General features: G+C 32.8%; 1 protein-coding gene across 2 annotated transcripts in view; it reads left to right on the top strand.

Moving 5' to 3' along the window:
- Nucleotides 1–21,239, top strand: part of ZC2HC1A (zinc finger C2HC-type containing 1A) — a 57,148-nt gene extending 35,909 nt beyond the window's left edge. The window contains exons 6-10 of one of the 2 annotated variants that reach the window (XM_059901955.1): nt 215–314; nt 942–1,041; nt 10,601–10,717; nt 14,334–14,441; nt 20,862–21,239. In XM_059901955.1, coding sequence (XP_059757938.1) covers nt 215–314; nt 942–1,041; nt 10,601–10,717; nt 14,334–14,441; nt 20,862–21,027 — 591 coding nt within the window. In that variant the 3' untranslated portion in view covers nt 21,028–21,239. The remainder of the gene's footprint in view (nt 1–214; nt 315–941; nt 1,042–10,600; nt 10,718–14,333; nt 14,442–20,861) is intronic. The other variant, XM_059901956.1, reaches the window with a different exon arrangement.
- The last annotated feature ends 2,265 nt before the right edge of the window (nt 21,240–23,504 follow it).

Here is a 23,504-nt window from a genome sequence, read left to right as displayed (position 1 = left end):
GCCAAACTTTTAGTACTCCAGTTTTGAGAAGAAACATATTTTGGGAGACCTCTCTGTGAGGCGATATATTTTAACCTACACTTTCTAAATTTGGATAATTCAGTAACTAATAAAAAGATTGCTCATTTAAGGTAATGTATGCTTTTGAAACACTGGTTTACAATCCATAATCAAAGAGTGATGTTGATCAAATATTTTATTTTCATTATTTTAGTATAAGCCTCCTGCACTTAAAAAGTCAAATTCTCCTGGAACCACCTCATCAGGATCTTCACGATTACCACAACCAAGTGGCACTAGCAAAACTGTTGTAGGTAATGAGATCCATAAAATAACTTGATTTTTTTTTTTTAACAGTGTTGGTACAGAAGGAAATGAATATAGTATTCTGGATTATTCAAAATAGATTTATAATTAGGATGAGATGTGGAGGATAAGTAATTATTTTGGGTTAGAAATAAAGTAACTTCCAGTAGCTTCTACTTTAGATATTTTATAGTCCTTTTTTTTTTTTTTTAGCTATATGTCTACCCTCATTGTTGTTGTGATATATCATCTCTTGAGAATAGTCAACCAAGTTCTTTTCTTGATTCTTTGACCACAGTGTTTTTCCCCTCGTTTCTACCTATCCCTCTCTGAACTTGACAGTTATCCTTAATAGACAAATATTTAATGGTTTGAAGAAAATATTGATTACTGAAGTGTATCTTTATTTGTATATAAATTGTAAGAAAGAAATACAGAAATTATAAATGAAGGATGTATACGTTGTTCCCTGGAAATTTTATTTAATTTTTTTTTCTTATTTGATAACTCATTTTGTTCTTTTGCCACAAAGATTTATTGCCACTAAAGCATTGTTTTCCTTGTCAGAAGCTCTGTTTTATGTGATTTTTGTTTTTCAGACTGTCATTAAAACTAATACCCTTTTTTATTATAAGGTGTTCCTTCAGGTAAAGTGTCTTCAGTTAGCAGCTCTTTGGGAAACAAACTTCAGACCTTGTCTCCCTCCCATAAAGGGATAGCAGTCCCTCATGTAGGGTAAGTCTACATTGAATTTAATTTATTAGTGATACATACATAAATATATACACACACGATACTAAGGTTTTATTTTGTTTAGGTAATTGGCTTTTTCATTAATCTTAATTTCTAAGTTTGTCTTTTAACATATTGCTCGTCAGGAGCTCACACACTGCTATTGAGAATCTAAATTAGTATAACCAGTTAGGAAGAAAATCTGGTGGCATTTATCAAGAGTCTTAAAAACATTCATATCTTCGATTGAATAATTTTACTTCTGGGAATCTAGTCTAAGGAAATCACTTCAAATATGGTAGATTTTTATAATCATTATTTTTTAAGCATGTATCAGGCACTGTGCTAGACATTTTACATTATTTTTATTAAAACTACCCACTGCCATAGGATGAGAGGATCAGAGAAGCAGAGTAATTCACTCAAAGCTACACAGCTGTTAAGAGTTGGAAGCAGGATACAAATTGGAGTCTCTTTGGCAGTAAACATTAGTCTCTTTTCATGTTTTTTTTTTAAATTCTAACTTTACTTCTTTAGTTTTATCTCATCAATCTTTACTTTTTTTTTTTAGTTAATTTATTTATATATTTTTATTTTTGGCTGTGTTGGGTCTTAGTTTCTGTGCAAGGGCTTTCTCCAGTTGCGGCGAGAGGGGGTCACTCTTCATCGCGGTGCGCGGGCCTCTCACTGTTGCGGCCTCTTCCGTTGCGGAGCACAGGCTCCAGACGCGCAGGCTCAGTAGGTGTGGCTCACGGACCTAGCCGCTCCGTGGCATGTGGGATCTTCCCGGACCGGGGCACGAACCCGTGTCCCCTGCATTGGTAGGCGGATTCCTAACCACTGCGCCATCAGGGAAGCCCTCTTTTCATGTTTTTATTATAAAGTAAAAAAAAATAAAATCACCTAAATGTCTAGCTTTGTTTGAATAGCAAATTGTGAAAATCTACAAAAGGATATTATACAATCATAAAATATATATAAATTTAAAAAGATGATCCTGCTATTATAGGAGAAGTATGTAGGATACAAACTCCATGTATACTTTGATAGAAGCTATAAAAATTTAATAATTTTAAAATACGTTTTATCTTTCTATGGTTTTATATACATGGCTTTTAATAAAGTAGCATAATTAAGCTTTCAACAATTATTTTAATCTGGGAAAATTTGTTGATAACACTAGAGTTTTTAATAGAAGTCTTTCTATTCCAGTAGAAACTCACTTTCCATTTTGATAAACTAGAAAATTAAGGAATTGCCATATGATTATTAGAATGCGGCCTTATTCTTTATCTTTACAGATACTGATAAAGTTGATTTAGGAAACATAGCATACATTATTTTCAGACCTAGGTTCTCACTTTGTTTTTTATGTAGGAAATATATATGATGGTATCTATCAATAGAGACTAACTGCCTTTTGTTTCCTAATTTGGACTACATAGAAAGTGTAAGACCTAAAAAGAGTTTAATGTAATTATTGTAGAAAAAGAACAAGATCTGATTAGTTAAATGTCTTTCCTCTTTGTTGTGCTTCCAGAAAGAAGAGACAGGCTATCCTTAAGAGACAGGTTATCAGAACAGGTGGTTGAAAAGTAAAAAGTTCTCATCTTCCAGTGCTAAAAAAAACTGATCGATTTTTTTTGTTTGTTTGTTTTGCTTCTCTGCTGAGTTGACCCACTGGATATTTAACTAAAGTATAGACATAGCAATATGTTTTAACTTTACAAACAGTAGTTTCATTTAGTTGATTATGAATTAAAGGCTGGTATTTTTTTAGTACCTTTCCTATCATACTGGTAATTTTAAGAGTTGACACTATTAAGTTGTACTGACACTGTGTTTTTATTTATTTATTTATTTATTTATTTATTTTTATTTTTAAAATTTTTTAACATCTTTATTGGAGTATAATTGCTTTACAGTGGTGTGTTAGTTTCTGCTTTATAACAAAGTGAATCAGTTATACATATACATATGTTCCCATATCTCTTCTCTCTTGCCGTCTCCCTCCCTCCCACCCTCCCTATCCCACCCCTCTAGGTGGTCACAAAGCACCGAGCTGATCTCCCTGTGCTATGTGGCTGCTTCCCACTAGCTATCTATTTTACATTTGGTAGTGTATATATGTCTATGCCACTCTCTCACCCTGTCACATCTTACCCCTCCCCCTCTCCATATCCTCAAGTCCATTCTCTAGTAGGTCTGTGTCTTTATTCCTGTCTTGCCACTAGGTTCTTCATGACCTTTTATTTATTTTTTTTTCCTTAGATTCCATATATATGTGTTAGCGTACTGTATTTGTTTTTCTCTTTCTGACTTACTTCACTCTGTATGACAGACTCTAACTCCATCCACCTCACTACAAATAACTCCATTTCGTTTCTTTTTATGGCTGAGTAATGTTCCATTGTATATATGTGCCACATCTTCTTTATCCATTCATCCGATGACACTGTGTTTTTAAAAGAGGACATGTGAAGCTGGCTGGTAAAATGAAAAGGGTTACTGACTTTGGATTAGAAAGCTAGGCTTCTAGATCGTACTTTGCCCCTAAATACCTATATGACTTTGTGCATATCTCTTTTCTCCGTCTCGCTCTGACAACTTTCTGTGACTCAGCTTACACCTTCACAACTGATCTATGAAAATCTGACCAACATTTATTGATCTTTAGGAGAAAATGTTTTTACTAACAAGCAAAGGCTTTAGGCACAAGAATTTTATGTTATGCACTGCTACAACGCTATAAAGGATTAAAATTTTTGGTGGTCCCATATTATATTAAACTGTCAAACATAACTGTTTAAATCCCAATTTTATATATGATCCTTATGTGTTAAAGGCGTTGTTTCCAACTACTGGAAGGAGAGTAGTGATGTGTGCTTCTGACCAATATATTACTGTATTAACTGGAACATTACTGTATTACTATATTGAATAGAATCCTTCACGACTATTTAGTGGCACAACTGGTTATTTTTTTTAGATTATTGAGGTAATGATTTGTCTCTTTCCCTTACTAGATTATAAACTCTGTGATAGCAAAGCCCTGTGTCTGCTTTGCTTACAGATAAAACTACAAAATGTGAATAGTATAATGCTTGGCATATAGGCACACAAATTTTTGGTGAATATATGAAAAAAATAGTGAATCAATAAATTCCTCATTTGTCAATTTTTTGACCCATCACAGAATCATGGTCTGGTAGTGGTAAGAAAATTACTAGAGGTTTGTATGACAATAATTACTTTTATTGACACAGATAATTCAGGATTGAGTAAAGGTAGAATTAAGACATCTGACAAGCTGTGATGTTCAAGCAGTTGAGCATCTTCTGAGATTAGTAAAATGAGTCATTTTAGTGGCTTGATTATTTAGAGCCTGGTATATATAATCTTTATTTTGGTCAGCTTTAATCATACATATCAGTGGTCTGTAATGTTTAGCATATATTGGAGTCATACCACAGAAAAGTTTATCTTTTTACTTGGAAAAATTCTCATATGTTTGATAATTCTAGACAACCTGTGGGTTGACTAATTTAAACAGAATTTTTATTTAAGCAAAACATACCCCTGATAGAAAATTTTTTTCTTAGCTAAAAGATGATTTTCTTTACTCCTAGAGATTTTAGACGTATGATGAAACACAGAGCTTTTAAATAAATATTGCCACGCTTGAATTGTGTCAGAGAGTTTACATAGTCATGCCTTGAGAATTGTGTTTTCTTAATGGTTAATTACTAGCTTAACTGAATACTTCAGCCTATAATTATCAATAGCTAAAGTATCAGATTTCAAAGATTTACTTCTGTTCAGTTACTCTGAAAAACAGGAGTTTACTTTGGAGATATAATGTAATAGATGTGGTAAAACTAGAGAAACAGAATGCATGTAAGGAGCATTTTTTAATTAAAAAAAAGAAATTGGTTTCTCATACTTTATGTTAACAAAAGTGAGAAATAAATGTCTAGTTTTTAAGTATATTTTTGTATGAGCGGAAGCAGGCTTTTCTTATAAGCCAATCTTTTGATGTGTGTGGTTTGTGTGGATCATTATTTAGATTTTTCTGAATTTCTCTTTTATTATTCATCTAGAAATGCCACAACCTAGAATTTCAGAGTTTGGCTTCTTTTGTGGATAACAATGATTTAGGCTGTTGGACTAGGGAAGCTCACTTTGCCATGGAATTAAGATACTACATTATCTGTATAGGATTGATGAGTTTAGGATTAAAATTAATTTGTCATTAATTTTATGACAAATTTCAAAACTTTGAGTGCCTCAAAGTATCAGAGCTATAGATGTCTACAAAGATACAAAATACCACTTGATAAATTTTTTCCCCAAATTATTTCAGACATCATTTTTTTATTTTATCTATTCTGCTTTGTTACAGTCGTACAGGACTGAGTGGCTTATTTTCTAAGGGTTCATTCTAATGGTATCAACAATAAACAAGGACCTTCCCTAGGTTAAAGTTCGTCTCAAATTAGAAATAGATTGATAATGTTGCCAAATATTTTTTAAAATGCTCATTCAGCTATGAATATTTGGAAAGCCTGCCAAAGTATTGTTCCTTTCTAGATATACTAATCATATCATAGCAGTTACATGCAACTAGAGATAGTCCTTTTAAAAAGTCTAGGTCAAAATTGAAGAGTTTATCATCTATAGAAATGTATTAGCTTGACAAAAAGTTAAGTGTTTTTGTCTAGGAATACGGGATAATCTAGTGATATTTATCATAACTCTTTATAGTAAAATTCTAAAGATCCTCATTGAAATCTGCCTTTCATTTAGATTTTCAAAATCTTAAAATACTGGCATGCTCTCATGTATGGAATTTTGATATTTTGGAACAGGTGATCTTTTTGAACTATGGCCCGAGGGTCAAATCCTGCCCAACAATTGTTTTTATTGGAACATGGCCACACCCAATTGTTTATATATTGTCTGTGGCTGCATTCATGCTACAGTGACAAAGTTGAGTGTGACAGAGATGGTGTGGCTTACAAAGCCTAAAATATTTACTGTCTGGCTTTTTACAGGAAAAGTTTGCCACTCCCTTTTTTTCTGAATGAGTGAGTTATAGGAATTAGATATTTATAATTTGAAGGTATGGGTTTTAAGGATTCTTCATTTATTCCCAAGGATGGAACTGTTTTTAAGTCATGTGGAATATCTAGGAAGTTAGGCCAAAGATTAGTGTTCCCGTGAACCAAAGGGTTTTTAAAAAAAAAACTTTTAAAACACATTTCTGTGGTTGAATTGAAAGAACAATAAGGGATTAAAAATACACTTTCATGTTGATTCTGACCAAATCTAGGTGCCAGTTTAAGGACATATCCTTGAATTTCGTATGGGATTCTACGTTATGTGTAGAATTGCTTATTCTGCACCAAATTTACACTGTGTAGATGTGCTTGCTTGGCTTCAAAATACCTTCCTTTTTTTCCTTAGCAGTAGCAAGATTTCTTTTACGGCTGAATGGATTTGTTTATTCCTGCCTTAATTTCTTTCAGATCTTGGGTGTGTCACTGTCATTACTGAATTGGACCCTTTAAAAGAAAAATAGCATAGAGGCACTCTAAAAACATTGATATTGATAGTCCATAATTATTACTATCAAATTGAAATTTCTCAAACTTTGTAAATAATGTAAAAATACATTATAAAGTAGACTTCTCATTGTACTTTTTCAAAATTTATTATCAAAGTAACCCCCGATGTAGATAGATGTATAAATTCAGTATTAAAATCAACAAAGGTGATTTTTTTTTTTTCATAACTTGAAACATCTAAGGCCCCTGAGGGCAGGCCAAAACATGTAATAGAGAACTCCTGGTTCCTTTACTTGTTTTATTCACTTTCTTAAGTCAGTTACTGATGGTGTGCAAGACCAAGAAAGACATAGAGAAGAAACTTTGACCAGAAAGCAATCAGTTGGGTTTAAAACTTTAAATTCCTTTTGAAAATATGTCACTACTTTTGCAAAGATTTCAGTTTCTTTTCAAATATCCCTTTATCTTGTTCCTGCTTTGACTTATCTTTAGTGCTACTGAAGGTATAGGGATAGAAAAGAAGGGGTTTAATAGAAAAGGAGACATGAGCAAAGAAGTGTTCTTGTTCACTAAAATAAATATGAAGATGGTAAATGGTCTGGATCCGAGTCAGTTTAGGGAACGATTTAAGTATTTGAAAGGTCTTCTTTCATAAACTGATGATTTTACCTTTTAAATTTTTTATTGAAGTATGGTTGATGTACAATATTATATGTTTCAGGTGTACAACATAGTGATTCACAGTTTTTAAGGTTATAATCCATTTATAGTTCTTATAAAATATTGGCTATATTCCTTGTATTGTTCAATATATCCTTGTAGCCTGTTTATTTTATATATGGTAGTTTGAACCTCTTAATCTCTTGCCCCAATCTGTCTCTCCCTCCTTCTGTCTCCACACTGGTAACCACTAGCTTGTTCTCTATATCTGTGAGTCTGTTTCTTTTTTGTTATATTCATTAGTTTATTTTATTTTTTAGATTCCACATATAAGTGATACCATACAGTATTTGTCTTTCTCTCTCTGACTTAACGTTCACTTAGCATAATAATACCCTCCAAGTCCACCCATGTTGTTGCAAATGGCAAAATTTCATTTCTTTTTAAGGCTGTATAGTATTCTGGGGTGTGTGTGTGTGTGTGTGTGTGTGTGTGTGTACTCAATACATATGTGTGTGTGTGTATATATGTACATATATATGTATATATCATCTTCTTTATCCATTCATCTGTTGATGGACACTTAGGTTGCTTCCATATCTTGGCAATTGTAAATAATGCAACTATGAATATTGGGTGCGTGTATCCTTTTGAATTAGTCATTTTTTGGATCTGTACCCAGGAGTGGAATTACTGGACCATATGGTAGTTCTATTTTTAGTTTTTTGAGAAACCTCCTTACCGTTTTCCACAATAGCTGCACCAGTTTGCATTTTCACCAATAGTGTACAAGGGTTTCCTTTTTTCCACATCCTCACCAACATTTGTTATTTGCGGTCATTTTGATGGTAGCCTTTCTGACAGGTGTAAGTTTTGATAGCTCATTGTGGTTTTGATTTGCATTTCTCTGATCATTAACAATGATCATCTTTTCATGTGCCTGTTGGCCATCTGTAGGTCATCTTTGGAAAAGTGTCTATTCAGGTCTTTTGTTTGTTTTTTTGATGTTGAGTTGTATGAGCCGTTTATATTTTGGATATTAACCCCTTAAGGGTCGTACTACTTGCAAATATTTTCTGCCATTCAGTTGGTTGTCTTTTTGTTTTGTTGATGGTTTCTTTTGCTGTGCAAAAGCCTTTAAGTTTAATTAGGTCCCAGGATAATTTTAAAATTTATTTAATTACCCCAACATTGACTATTATTTCATGGTATTTAAAATATATATGTAAGCAAAATTTATATGTAAAAACACTTAAATATATAAATTCATTTATATAAAATTATATTTATTAAAAATTATAGAAAATACATTATATATAAATTTATGTATCATGTAATTTTGATTACATTATGAAATTTTTAAATTTTATTTTTGTACGGTTAGACCTTGATAATAACATAGCATAACAGTAGCACATTTTACTGGAACATAAGTTTAAGTGATTTGAGCTTCATACAACATATACTAACATTTAGCCTAAGTAACATTTGAACACACACATACATATACATAGGTAGATATATCAGTTGAGTTGAATTTCATAACACAGGTATGTGGTATGGTAAAATCATCATTGGAACTGCCTTTTAATTATGTTTTTAAAATCTGAAAATACTAGCAGTTTTTTCACATATGGAAAATATGTAATACTCCCACTAGATAATTACCTTTAGATTTTTATTAGATTGTACTCATCTCCTTTGTTTTATCATACATAAGATTTTAATAGTTCTTATCATGTTAGAGGTATCCATTTTTTAAATGTTTCTAAATTTTAAAATTTTAATTGCAATAACTTTTTTCTGAGGAAGAAAGATCTTTTATTTCTTTTTCCAAATCCACAGATGCCTTTTGTGAGATAAACACTGTTTGGAACAATAATGTTTTGATTGTTATCAAGTAATTTAAAGAAAAATCTGATTTCTTAATTAAAATTCTAAATACGTGAATTTTCCAGTAATCTCTCACAAATAAAGCCCATAAAATTAATATTCTGAGACTTGAGTCTCAGAATTAATGTTCTGAGACTAATGTCTTGGAAATTTTAGAAATTTTGATATATATACATATATTTAATGGAGGCATCTAAAAAATTCTTTAAAATGTTTTTAGGAATATGATGTAAACACCTAATTTAAGTATCACCACCAGCAAAATACTAATATCACCTTTTACAACAAAATGCCTGCTATGTATAGGATACTGAAGGAACAGAAAGTAGACAAAATGTGTCCTTCCTTAGAGACCCTTATTATCTAGAGGAATGAACAAATTCTTTTTAGACACTAAACTCCTTAGTAAGAACAAAGCATCAGGTGTGTCTTATTTGCCACAATATCCCCAGAATTTAGCACAGTGCCTGATACATAATAGGTGCTCAGGGTTTAAATGAGTAAAAAAAAAAAAAAAAAAATCCCTTTAAAATAAACTGTACTTTTTAAGTTATCAAGCAGTGATATGTCATTCAGTAGTCATTTAAGATAGTTCTAGTTTCCTAATTTAATTTTCCCTGCTCCCTACTATGAATGGATATTGGTTGGTGATAATATAATTTGGTTGATGTAAAACAATGAGTTCTTTGCAAACCTGTAGTTTTTCTGTTATTCACTAGCTGGAAATCCTTTATACTTCTGGTTAAAAAAAAAATTAGTAAGCTTCAGATGGCATGGCCACTTAACATTTTTACATGTGATTTTTAGAATTGCCATCTACATTTTCATAGGATCATGTTTTACATTTCTCTGGATAAATTTTAGAAATAGTCATTCTTTGTTAGAAAGTCAGATAGGGATAAAGATAAAAATACATTATTTGATTCATTATTTTATATTTGGAATTTTTAAAGGTAGGGGAAATCATAAAATAAAATAATAAAGAAGAAGACAGAGAAAGGGTCTATGATTCAAGGAAGGGGAAAATTAGATTATTTGTGAGCTCCACAAGAACAAACGTCAAATCTGTCTTTATTTACCAGACTAACAACTTTCAGTTCATCTCTGGCTTCACGAATTTTATTTGAAACAAATCCTTCTTAAGTTTTTTTTTATTGATTCCATTGCCCTGCTGTGTATAAGTATGGGATTTGTTAGGATGTTTATCAAAACTGGCAGGGTGGCCTGCATAGTCAGAATATTCATATCTAATAATGGACATTGTATGAACTGTCTGAGGATTCTTTTTTGACATTAGTCCTTACCCTGGCAGATAATTAAGAGCTTGGGGGTTGGATTTCTGATGAACCAGAATAATGTCTTAAAAAATTTTTTTTTTAATATAAAGAAACAAGCAGTAGCATTCTCCTTATGGGTACACCTTTATTTATATATTTTAATAGTAAGATGGACAAGTTAGGCCCTCCACTTCGAACTGGAAGACATGTGCAAAGGTTGCATGACAGTGATACAAAATCAGACAGTGCCATCAAAAGACATGAGTTATTACCCATTTACAAGTAAGTATTTGTAACTCAGTTTGATTCATCATTTTCAGATATTTCCTTAAAGGCTTTATGTAATGGAATACTGTAAATTTGTACATTCCTATACTTAAAATTTTGTTTATTTTAATCATTTTTAAGCCAATCCTCTTCTAGGATTTATCACACTTTGATTTTTGATGAACATTTCTATTGTCCTAAATCTGTTTTTAGAGCTTTCATTTTATTCCATTAAATTTTAATTTTTAGGGGGTTGAAATAGGAGTCACCTTCAATAATTGTTATTTTTATGAAGCTCTTTTTTAGGAGTAACATTTTTTAAAGAAGAATATGGGGAATATTACATCATATATAACATTGTTAGATTATCTTTTAGTTAAGCAGATGATAAAAAAGCTGGAAAAAAAAGAAATCTTAGAAAGCATTCAATCCAGGGATCCTCAGTCTTTTTGTTAGATGGTTACAAATTCCACGTAAAACAGGGAAAAGGTTATGACACTGCCAAGCACACTCCCCTCTGTGTACTGGCCTAGCAGACTGAGGAGTGAGGCAAGAGTGGCAGTGGCAGTCTTGGAGCTCTCCCGCACAGGCCTTCAGGGTTTACTAGTTTGGGCCCCCAAACCAAGTCTAGCCCTCTCATCTTAAAATGATGAACTTAGGGTCTCATAAGTTAAACTACTTATTAACATTGAAAAATATGTTGTTAAATAGAGTTTACTTAGTTGAATTTTAAACTAAGGCCCGCTACAACATTCTCTTAACACTAGATTATAATAAATTTACCTAGATATACAATAAAGCAAAGATGGGAAAAGTCTTTGATACATTAGCAGCCATCATGTTTTATTTTTAAGTAGTTAGTGATAAATCCTAGAAGGAAGAATTTTCGCCCTGAGCCTTTTTCTTTGTACTCCAGCTCTCTGTACCCTCTGAAGCAGATCTCAAAGAAACAGTGATTAGCAGTGAGGTAGATTAAGTGCAGTTCCAAAATTAAACCTTCTTTATTATTGCTTGAACTACAGCAGGCAGACTATAGATACATAATATGGGTAGCACTTTTCAGACTCTAGCCAGGAAGAAAAATGTGTTGACCATGTGAGACTGGGGTAACATGTTTTAAGTACTGCTCAGAATGGTTCTAGTTCTCCAGTCTCTTAAGAATGGTTCTCAACATTCTGATTCTACTTCATAGATGTTAACTAAAAGTACACAATTGGCATTGAATAATGGCAGCTGTAGTTGATAACCTTATATTTTTCTGTAGTTGATAACCTTATATTTTCCTCTAATTTTTAAAATTTTCTAATTATTTGAATAACTCTTGATAATGAAGTTGTGTGTGTATATGCATGGGTTTGTTTGCATTATCTATATATCTCATGTACATATTATATGAAGGTGATAGGATTTCTAACAAGACTTTATTCTAGAGCCTGCAAAAAAAGAAATGTGTCCTTCCTGATTCTCTTATAACTCTTATTACTTGGAGGAATTGCCATCCTTTGGCAATGAATTTTCAGAGGTTGAGTTCCTAAAAAGGCATGTGATAGTTCTACAACATCCCTAGAGGGGCTGTATAAAAGTAGAGTAGAATACACCTCATGGATGGACTTGGATATTGAATATAAGATTTGTAATAAGACCCACCTAAATTCAAGTTCAAACACTCTGGCCATGTAATAGCTTTGCACTTTACTTAATCTCTCTGAATATGAGTTTCTTCAGCTTTAAAATGGGAATAATATCTTCTGAGATTTTTGTGAAGATTAAAGAAGCAGAGTATGTATAGTACCTGGTATCATATTTGGCATGTAATGGGCATTTGAAAAATAGTAGATGTTGTTATTTCCTGCATGTATTTTGGAGATAGCCCTTTAAAATTTTGGGAGACTCTCTCCAACTTTGCTGTATAAGTAGAAAAGGAAGAATTTCAGCCAGTTTGAGAACTTCTAATATAAAGGCATTTTTTAAAGTATCCTACTTGATCATATAACACAACATTGCTTATCTCTGAAATGAAAAGATTTGACTAAATTGCTAAAGAGTGGGAGGGAACTAACACTTTATTGAACATCTTACCCCTGGTTCTGCAACATACTGACTGTGTATGTCACCTTGGGTAAATTACTCTTTGCCTCAGTTGCCTCCTTTGTAAGATGGAATTATTAATCCTTCCTACTTCATAGGATTATTATGAAGATTAAATAAGTTTTATATGAAGGCAATTAGAAATGTAGCTATACCAAACGTAGTAAGCACTGTTATATAAATGTTAATTTGTAGTAGCAATAGCCATAGTAGTAATAGTAGTATTACCATCATCACCATCAACTATGCTAAATGTTTATAAAAATTACAATTTATATATCTAACTTTCTGTAAGATAAGCGATGATGGTCATATTTTATAAATGAGGGAACTTGGAGAGGTTGCCACTACCACAGAGTTGTTCAGAAGCAGTTGGAGTTTGAATCCAGATTCATCTGAATTCCAAAGCCTATACTTTTACCATTATTACCTCATATAGTTTACAAGCTTTCTTTGATTCTGAAAGTTTCAGAAAGGGAATTCAGTTATGATCCAACCAAAACTTCTTCTTTACTGGTAACAGGTAGCCCAGGCTGTATAGTTGGTGAAATTAAATCTTTATATTAACCCACTTATTTTAGTTGCTCTTTCCAACAGCAGACTTTTGTAAATAGAATATTATCCTTTTAAAATGGTTAGCTGATTTTTTTAACCACATCTCATATGCTTTTAACATTATTATTTAACAGTTATTCATAGACACTTAACGAAACACATCTCTATTTTGAGGGAGCTATAGATTTCAACTTTAAAAAATTTGAAACCTTTTAGAATGATTAACTTATAAATTTCATCTAAAGAATATATACATATGTCAAATGATTTTATGTACCATCAAGATAATGTTAGTAAATGCAGAGTGCTTTGGTTTATCCTTAGTATTAAGGATTTCAGGTTTGAAATAATCATTTGGATTTTAATCTTTTGAATTTACCTCTCTACAGCTTCTAATTATTATTATTTTTTATTGGAGTATAATTGCTTTACAATGTTGTGTTAGTTTCTGCTGTACAATGAAGTGAATCAGCTATATGTATACCTATATCCCCTCCCTCTTGGACCTCCCTCCTACCACCCCCTCCAACACCCTCATCTAGGTCATCACAGAGCACCGAGCTGAACTCCCTGTGCTATACAGCAGGTTCCCACTAGCTATCTATTTTACACCTGGTAGTATATTTATGTCAAACCTAATCTCCCAATTCGTCCCACCCTCCCCTGCCCCCTGTGTCCACATGTCCATTCTCTACGTCTGCATTCCTGCCCTACATATAAGTTCATCTGTACCATTTTTCTGGATTCCACATGTATGCATTAATGTATGGTATTTGTTTTCTTTCTGGCTTACTTCACTCTGTATGACAGACTCTAGGTCCAGCCACATCCTACAGAAGACCCAATTTCATTCCTTTTTATGGCTGAGTAATATTCCATTGTATATATGTACCTAATTATTTTTCTAATCATGTAAATAAGCAATTCGAGAAAGAAATGCTTACTATTCAGTAGGTTTTTCATTATGCCATCTGTTTCTCTCTTCTAGAGCTAACATCAAACCTCGAAATTCCACACCACCTAGTTTGGCTAGGAATCCTGCCTCAAGTATGCTTGCAAGCAAAAGAAAAACGTATACTGAGAGCTACGTGGCCAGGTATGTTTAGCTCTGATAGTCTAATAACTAAAATAGAAATGAGTATATGCTGTTTTCCAAGGACCATATACAAAAATTTCTATCAGGCTATTTATAGAAAATCTAATTTTTCCTTTGCTATATGATTTAATTTGGCTTTTATGTTATACACTAAAGAAATAGTTTGGGCATAAATAATGTTTTCTTATACCTTATAGTTATAATTTTTATGGTAAATACTCAAGGATGTTTGTTCAGTTACACTGGATGCATTTGTTTTTTATGTCTTAATTTTAACTGCAACATGCTTATTTTTACCTCTAGAAATTGAATAATAGACCCTTTACACCACTGCTATTATAATTTTCAGCAGCATTTTAATACATTTAAATTCTCCTGCTGAGATTGTGATTATCTATGTACTTCCCTTTCTAATCTGTCCCAGTATTTGTACAGCTCCGACATTCATTGTTTTTAAGCATATAATGAAATCATTTCAGTTATAAATATTTATTTTTTATATGTATCCCAATTTATTCCAGAAAGTTTTAAGGAAAGGTACAGAAGGCCATGATGTATAGTGAGATACAGCATTTTTTTTTAAAGGAAGGAAGAATAGGAAAAGGAAAGACGAGAATTAAAAGATACAGTGGAAAAAGGAATGGGGTTAGTCCACAAAATGTGTGTCATGAGACCCTGTAGATGGACTAGCCCTGGGCCACAAAGTGGAGTTTGAACTTTGTTTTAGGAGCCAAAGTACAGGAGAGGATAGGAGTAGTTACATGATTCATGATGTCTAAAACAGAAAAATAAATCACTTTCTCTGTGAAAGTACAACTAGTTCTGAGACCTCAGAAGTTCTCCTTTGATTTCTCGTAAGGAGACACTGGATAACTTAATTGTTAACTTCTTAATTAACATCCCTACTGAATCCATACTAAATATGGCAGTGGATTTCATAGGGTGTTTTTTTTAAGATGCCCTCAATGCAGGCCTGTAACATGACATCCTGTGATTCACCAAAACCAATTGTGATATGGGTGTGTTATGTGTAACTGTATATATTGTCTGCTTTTGTTGTAAGTATGTAAAATATACATAGTCATTATTCAGATTTAATCCGGGGATAGATTTTCAAGTATCTAAGATGCTAGCTCTCCATCCTGGTTACCCATTAAAAAGAAGCATCTGTGGAGCTTTATGAAAATGAACACATCAGGGTCCCTCCCTGAGATTTTGATTTCTTTAATTTGGAGAGTGGGATCTGGGCATCTGCCATTTGGAAAGTTCTAAGAGTGATGCCTATGCATAAGATGAGGACCGTAGAGGAATTGATGAGTTGCTGTCTTTTCAGCTAGATTCTTTAATAAATATTGTTTGTCTCACCTGAGGTTTTAATACATGTTAAATATCAAAGAAGTGAACTTATGTTTCTTAGAGTCCTGGAGTGTGGTTGTACTATGTTGTTGTATATGTGTGGAACCATGTGTTTTGAATCAATGCTGAGTATAAGATTAACGTTCTTATAAAATGGAAAACTTAATATAAATACATATGCTTGAATAAAAGGATCATTTTATCTTTCCAAAGAGGTGGACAAAAGAACTGTCAACAGGCAGGAGCAAAAATCACATTAAAAAATGTTTGGCTTATTCTTTTTTTTACTTTTTAAAGCTTTATATATGATAGGAAGGCCTGAGCCTTACTCACTTGACTTATACTCTACCCCCGTCCCAGACAGAAATAATTATAACCATAACAGATAGAGAATTCTCAGAGATTTACTTTTCTGGCAGTGTGATAGACTACATTTCCAGGACAACCCCTCCCACCCAAAACACCTAGAAATGCTGGATAAAAAAGAAAAAGTATCTTTCTGAATGTATAGCTTAGCTCTCAGAAAAGTAAGGGAAACTTCTACAGAACAAAAATATAAAGGAAGCTAGAGGTCAAATTATAAATTAACTGTGACACTGCAGCTACATTTGAGGTTTTCAGTGATCTTCACTATGTAGAGACTTGGGTTTTAAGGTCATTGTGGGAGAGAGGAGTTGACTTCTTGGAATTGTACAAAATGGAGTGTTAAAAACAACTTTTCCTTACCCGTCCTGCCGTGCCTCTTGCTCTAAGCCAAGACTCCTGAAAGGTTCAGTAAGGAGTCTTCTTAGACTCAGCCGGAGATACTTATATGACAGTATATTACATTTGTCACTGGAATTGTTTACAGAAATATAGGATAATAACGGGGCAGTGTCAGGTGTTTGTCTTTCATGGGAGCCTTTGCAGCGGTCCTGGAGCTCGTCTTCCTTGGCTGTCTAGCTGACAGCTTAGGTGTGAGAGAATAAGTTCTCATAGGTGAGTGTAGGGACAGTTTAATGAGAAATCCTTTGTCCCCAAAGGGAACCAGTATCTCATATAACAGTTGCATAGGCATAGCTTCCAGGTTATCCTGAGGGAGATATCCAGTTTCAGTGGACTGCTTATAAGCACCGTTGCCTAGAAACACAGCTGGCATTTCACCTATGTTGGGTTTTCATTAAACAGAGCTAGGAAGTTATCCCAAGGTCAAATATGTCCACAGAAAAGGAGAAAGAGTATGTTAACCCTTCTCTCACAGTATTCAAAGGGTTATCTCTCAGTGAAAGGATGGACTAGGAAAAAAAAATTTTTTTTTACCACCCAGGAATAAGAGACTCCAAGGAAACTTGTCTCTCTCAGCCATGGCTCAGAGGGATGTGAGAATTCCCACCGATAATTCATAACTATAGGCGCACCTTCCCATGAGTTTAAGGTTTGAAAGCACAACATCTGCATATTCTAAGAAATTCTTAACTGAAAAAATAACTTAGATACTCTTGGTTTAAGAGCTTCCTCGGAGCTTGTAAAAGCAAAAGCAAAAAGAATCATCTCTGGTGTGAAATGCTGTTAACCCAGGCCTCCTGATTCTCACAGGTAAACAAACACGAGCTTGCAATTCTGAATTACAGAACACACATGGAAATTTCAAACTGTACAAGGAAACAAGGAATCAGTCATGAATGAGAGCAAAAAAACGAACACATGTGCCCATGACTTATGATACTGAAATCATCATAATTATGACTTATAAAATAAGTCAGTTTCAAGTATATAAGGAAATAAGGCAGGGAATTGAAGTCATTGACAGTGATAATATACTATCAAAAAAAGATTAGAGCATCTTTACAAAAGAACCAAACAACTCAATATAAGGGAAAAAACCCCTCAAAAGATGGTGTTTAAATTGTAGATTAGACTCAGCTGAAGAAGAGAGGAGTGAACTAGAGGAAAGATTCAAAGACATTATCTAGAGTGTAGTCCTAAGAGAGAAGGAAGGCGTGAGAGAGATTAAAAATCATAGGTGGTAAAATAAGGTCTAAGATTTGTTGAGTCAGAGGTCAAAAGAAGAAACTAGAGTGAGTGAGAGGCAACATTTGAATAGTTTATACCTGAAAATAATCCAGAATTAATGAAAAACATGAGTTTTCATAATCAAAGAACAACAATCCCAAGCAGGACAAATAAAATGAAAACAACATGTAGATGCATTGTAATGAAACTTGGGAAGACAGACCATGAGAAGGTCTTAAAAGCAGCCACAGAGAAAAGACGTTACTTAGACAACGTGAGGATCACCCAGCTAGTACAGAGCTCACTTGCAACACTTGGAGCCAAAAGACAGTGGAATCGATGGACACATTCAGGGTGCTGAGGGAAAATAACTGTGGACCTTTGATTGTTCACCAGCTGAACCAGTGGTTCTCGAGCTTTAATGTGCATCAGAATCCCCTGGAGCACGAATTTCAACACAGCTCGTTGTCCCCACCTGAGGATTTCAGATTCAGTGGGTCTGGAGTGGGGCACAGGTTTGCATTTATGGTAAATTCTCACGTGATGCTGATGCTGCCAGATTAAGGACATCACTTTGTGAACCACTGAGCTATACTGTCAGTCCAAGAATGAAAATGAAATAAAGCTATTTTCAGACAAAAAATATTGAGAAAATTTACCAGCTATAGACCGTGACTAAAAGAACATTCAAAGCCAGTACCTTGGGAAAGAGTAAAGTGTCCAGAAGAGGAGGAATTTTGCAAGGCGGACTGGTGAAGAAATCACTAATTAAGTAAATCTAAACTAATAGTGAGTACATGAAATAATAAAGATAAAACAGAAATTAATGAAATAAAAAGATTATAATGGAGAGCATTAAGGAAAAAAAACTGGTGGTCAAATAGGAGCTTCCTCCCAGATGGTGCTTACCAACTGCTAGAGATCCTGATTAGACCAGTAGATCCGAATCTTGGCTTCTGTATCTTTGCTGGCAGGAGGTAGAGAGGGAGCTTCAGGATTCTGTGTGGTACTTCACCTTTAATTAATTCAAATTCTCATCAACCTGCTGTCATCAGGTTGAATTTTGTCAGGCCCTTTGTTCTAATTTACTTTGTTTCACAACATGCTCCAAACTCTTTCATTCTTCATCCCGTCTACTGCAATCCTAATGGCTCTGACCAATCTCTGCCACCCTGTACCATGTCCTCTTTGCTTTATTGCTTTCTAGCTGACATGCTATATATGTTATTTATGTTGTTTCTTGTCTTCTCCATAAAACTAAGCTCCCTAGGCACAGGGATTTTTATCTGTTTTGTTACTGCTCTTAACTCTAGGATCAAGAGGAGTACTTTACATAAACTAGGCTCCCAGTAAATATTTTTAAATGAATAAGTGAATGAATAATACATGATGAAGACCCATAAAACGAGAAAGTTGGTTGATTTAAAATGATAAATCAAACTTCTCAAGATGGATCAACAAAAAAGGAGAGACGGTACAAATAATATGCAGAATGAAAAGAGGAATGCAACCACAGATGCAGCAGAGATTTAAAATTATAAGAACAACTTTTTGCCAGTAACTTGAAACAGATAAAATGCACAATTTCCTAGAAAAATATAACTTTTGAAAACTGATTTCAAATGAACTAGAAACTATAATCATTAAAGAAATTGGATCAGTAATTAAACTATGCTTGCTTCCTCACTACACGAGTGCACGTACACACATACAGTACACACCCACACACACACACACACACACACAAAATGGGCTCATGATAGTTTTATATAGTAAGTTCTACCAAACTTTTCCAGGGGAGTGAGGTGAAAAACAACATTCTTCAACTTCTTTTCAAAGGTTAGTGAAATCTTGATATCCAGACTAATGAGAGAATGCAAAATTATGATCAAGCTTACTTATAAACTTGAAAATACACATAAAAATCTCCAAGAAATTTATCAAACCCAAGCCACAGATGTGAAATTCATGACACTGTAGATTCATCACAGAAAATGATTGATTTAACATTAGAAAGTCTATTAATATAATTTTTCACATCAACAGATGAAAGGATTAAAAAATATTCATCAAATAATAATATATGATTTACCACCTATTTTTGATTTTTTAAAAAAAGCTCTTAGAAAATTGGGAATAGAAGGGAATGTCATTAAATTGACAAGAACGCTAGATTTACTAGAACCCTACATCACTCTTCATATTTAGTGGTGGCATGTAAGAAGCATTTTCTATAAAAGCAGAAATAACACAAGAATGTCGGCTATAATTTCTATTTTAATCTAGCTAGTGTAGTAAAAACAAAATTAAAATTACAAGACATGGAAATAAGGACACAAAACTGTTACATTTACATATATATTATGGTTATATATAGAATACCCAAAAAAAGACAATGAATAAATAATAATGAAGTCTTTTATAAATTTGCTGGTTTTGTTATCATTATATTGAAAGTTATTGCAGTCTGTTTATCAGCAACAAACAGAAAATGCAGTCTTTAGAAATACACACACACACACACACACACACACACACACACACACACACTCAAGGTATTTAGGAATCAATTTAAAAACCAAGCAAGAAGTTTAATTTTGATGGAGAAAATTACAAAACTTCAAAGATGTTAAAACCTAAGTAGAAATATACCTTCTTTATAAAATAGAAAATTCAATATTATAAAGCTATCTCTTCTCTCCTAAATCAGTGTATAAATTCTGTGCAATTTTCAAACAAAGTTTATGAATCCTGACATGTTCTTTTCATATGAAAGAACAAAAGCCTAACATTAGCCAGGACAAGTTAAAGAATAATGCATGAATGATTTATGAAGCTATAGTAATTAGTGTGATACTGATTCAAGGGTAGACAGATAGAACAATGGATCATGATGTAGTGGTTAGAAAAAGACCCCATGGATTTTGTTTAATCTGAACTAGAAGAATATTAACAATGAGATTAAGCAAGCTTTTAGTTACACTTAATATTATGTTCTGTTTCCCAAAGCTTACAGATTGAAAACTACTGACATGAACTTTGTGTTTCTACTTTCTTTCTGTACCTCTCCAGGCCAGATGGAGACTATGTCTCTTCACTTAATGGTGGAAACATTAAAGGCATTGAAGGAAATTCAGTGGTACACTTACCAAAATTCTGCCATGAGTGTGGGACTAAATACCCTGTAGAATGGGCAAAGTTCTGCTGTGAATGTGGCGTTCGAAGAATGGTTCTGTGAACAGAATCCAAAAAGAAAAAGAGCTAAGTCCAGAATTTTATGACTGTTGCTGCTTGGACATCTAGAGCACTTCCTCTAGTGATTTTGTGCTAAAATCATTCATAATACTTTTTTCAACAGTTTTTGGAGCATAATCCTTTGGCTGTGTAATGTGTGTGTGTATATATGTGTGTGTACATATACTGTATATAATAAATACCTGACAACCTAAACTGTGCCACACAAGGAGATATTCACTTATCAGTCAGAAAATAATTTCAAGTGGAATCATTAACTTAGGTATTACTTTTCTGTTGTTGTTAAAGCACATTAAGCATACCTCCACAAACTCTCAAACACTAGTGCTTAGCCCTTTAAGCTTTAGGATGATCATTACTTTGAGCAAAAATTCAGAATAAACATTTTTATTATTGGTGCCTATTTTCAGATAGTATCATTTAGGATGGGATGCTTGGAATTTTGGAACTGAAGAGAATATTTTTAGTTACAGTTAGTTAGGTGAGGTCATTTTCCTGTAGAGCTCTTTAATAATTAATTTTATAAATGTTTTTTAAAAAGAGAGGGGAAAAAAACCCCTATGGTCTCTGTTGCCCTTTACTTGGTGTATTATTGATTATATAATTTAGAGATCTTTACTCAGTTCTTTAAAATGTAATTATGCAATTTTTGTTTTCAGAGACACAAGGCTGAAAATACAGATGTATCTTATTCTAGGTATAGCTGAATGATTTTTTAACTCAGTGTGTATTAGTTGAACATATATTCTTTCTACTGCTAATTGTCTTCAAATTTCACTTTTTTTCTTTCTTTTCCATAAACTCATGTCTGAACAGTAGTTTTAATTTGCTACTTCATTTTTGCAAAGTTTGCATATTAATTATTTAATAGAAGATGCAAAAAATTCCTTGCAAAATCTTGCATTTATATCTATGTACTTGATTTAGAAGAAATCGTATTAATGGATTTTAAAACAAACCATCTCACCTAATAGACAGTAACTTCAATAATTAATCATTAGTGCAGGGCATGCAGGTTTAAACGGATTTGAATTTTAGTCACTTGAAGTGTAGTTATATGTAGTTATGGGTAGGTTAAGAGAACATCTAATTTTTCCTACTCATATTTCCTTTCTAGTGTTTAGCACTGAATCACCATTCACATCACAATAAAAAGCCACTGAAAATGCATTGCTTTAATGGATAGCTGATTTATTATGTAATTAAACATTCACAAAAATGTAATTATACTTCCTCTTTAACTTTGACTAAAATACCGCTTTTAATCATTGTCACTTTCAGTGTAACATAGTATTTAGTAGTAGACATCTTTGATTGCTTGTGCAGCCATATTCAGTAATTCAGTAGTAGTTTGTCGAATCAAACCTAACAGAGCCTTGATCTTATTATAAAGGTACAAGCAGATCTTTTATAGGCAATTTCTAACTTCTTATTTATGATTCTGTTCAGTTGTAAGGATCAGTGTAGAAATTTGTGGCTTATAACTTTCTCTGAAATTTATTTATACATATACTTTATAATTTTATTCATTAGTTTTTTTGTTTTGGGGTTTTTTTTTTGTTTTTTTCATTTGGGCAGGGGATAACTTAGTAGTAATGGGAATTATTTACCTTATAGTTTCTTTCTATTAATTTTTTTTCTGGTTGCCTTTATTCAATCATACTGGTCAAAAGGAAGGGTCAAAAGTCAAAAAAATTTATTGCAGCTTATTCCATCAACTAGAATAAGCTGTAATAAATTTAGAATAATGTACATATTAGGATTCCATTTCAATAGTTTGTTCTTCTAATTATTATAAATCATATGAAGAAGAACTTCAAACTCTTGTCTTGATCTAGAATTGAGCACTGTCTTCTTTCAAATATATTTTTAAACATCACATTTTTTGTCTGCCCAAGGAAGGGATAGGTGAATGAGCTTAAAGTGGCACATGCTTGTTTCTCACTGAATTTTACTGTGGCAAGTAAATGTTATAATGTACTACATGGAAATGGGTTGGTAAGAAATCATCTAATTCCAGAACCCAGAGATTATTATAAACAGTAAGTAGGTGAAATATATTTATGAAATGAAACATGATGCAATGTATTTAAATGCATTTTTATATTACTTGCATATATTATTCTCATGTTGAATTGTTGTGCAATAGTTCAGTTTTTAAGAAATTTTCCTTGATCTATGCATCATTTATTTTATTTTTATTTATTTTCACAAGTATTTTCCATTGTGGTAGGATAAAAAGATGATTGTAAGCATAAATTAAAAATGTAAAAATTGCTTATGTAATATTCTGAAAGTTATTAGCTTAGAAAAGTAAGATTATTATGGCTGCTGTTGTCTCTTGTTCACTGTTTTTTTAATTACAAATAATGTCTTCATTTTTGAATCTATTCAATAAAGACATGAAGCAAAAAAATGCCAATTGGTATTCATTGATGTCTTATCTTTTATCCAGAAACA

Source organism: Balaenoptera ricei, chromosome 17, assembly GCF_028023285.1.
Source record: "Balaenoptera ricei isolate mBalRic1 chromosome 17, mBalRic1.hap2, whole genome shotgun sequence".
Taxonomy (NCBI): domain Eukaryota; kingdom Metazoa; phylum Chordata; class Mammalia; order Artiodactyla; family Balaenopteridae; genus Balaenoptera; species Balaenoptera ricei.
The sequence above is the reverse complement of the archived record's forward strand: the minus strand, read 5'-3'. Positions and strand labels throughout refer to the sequence as shown.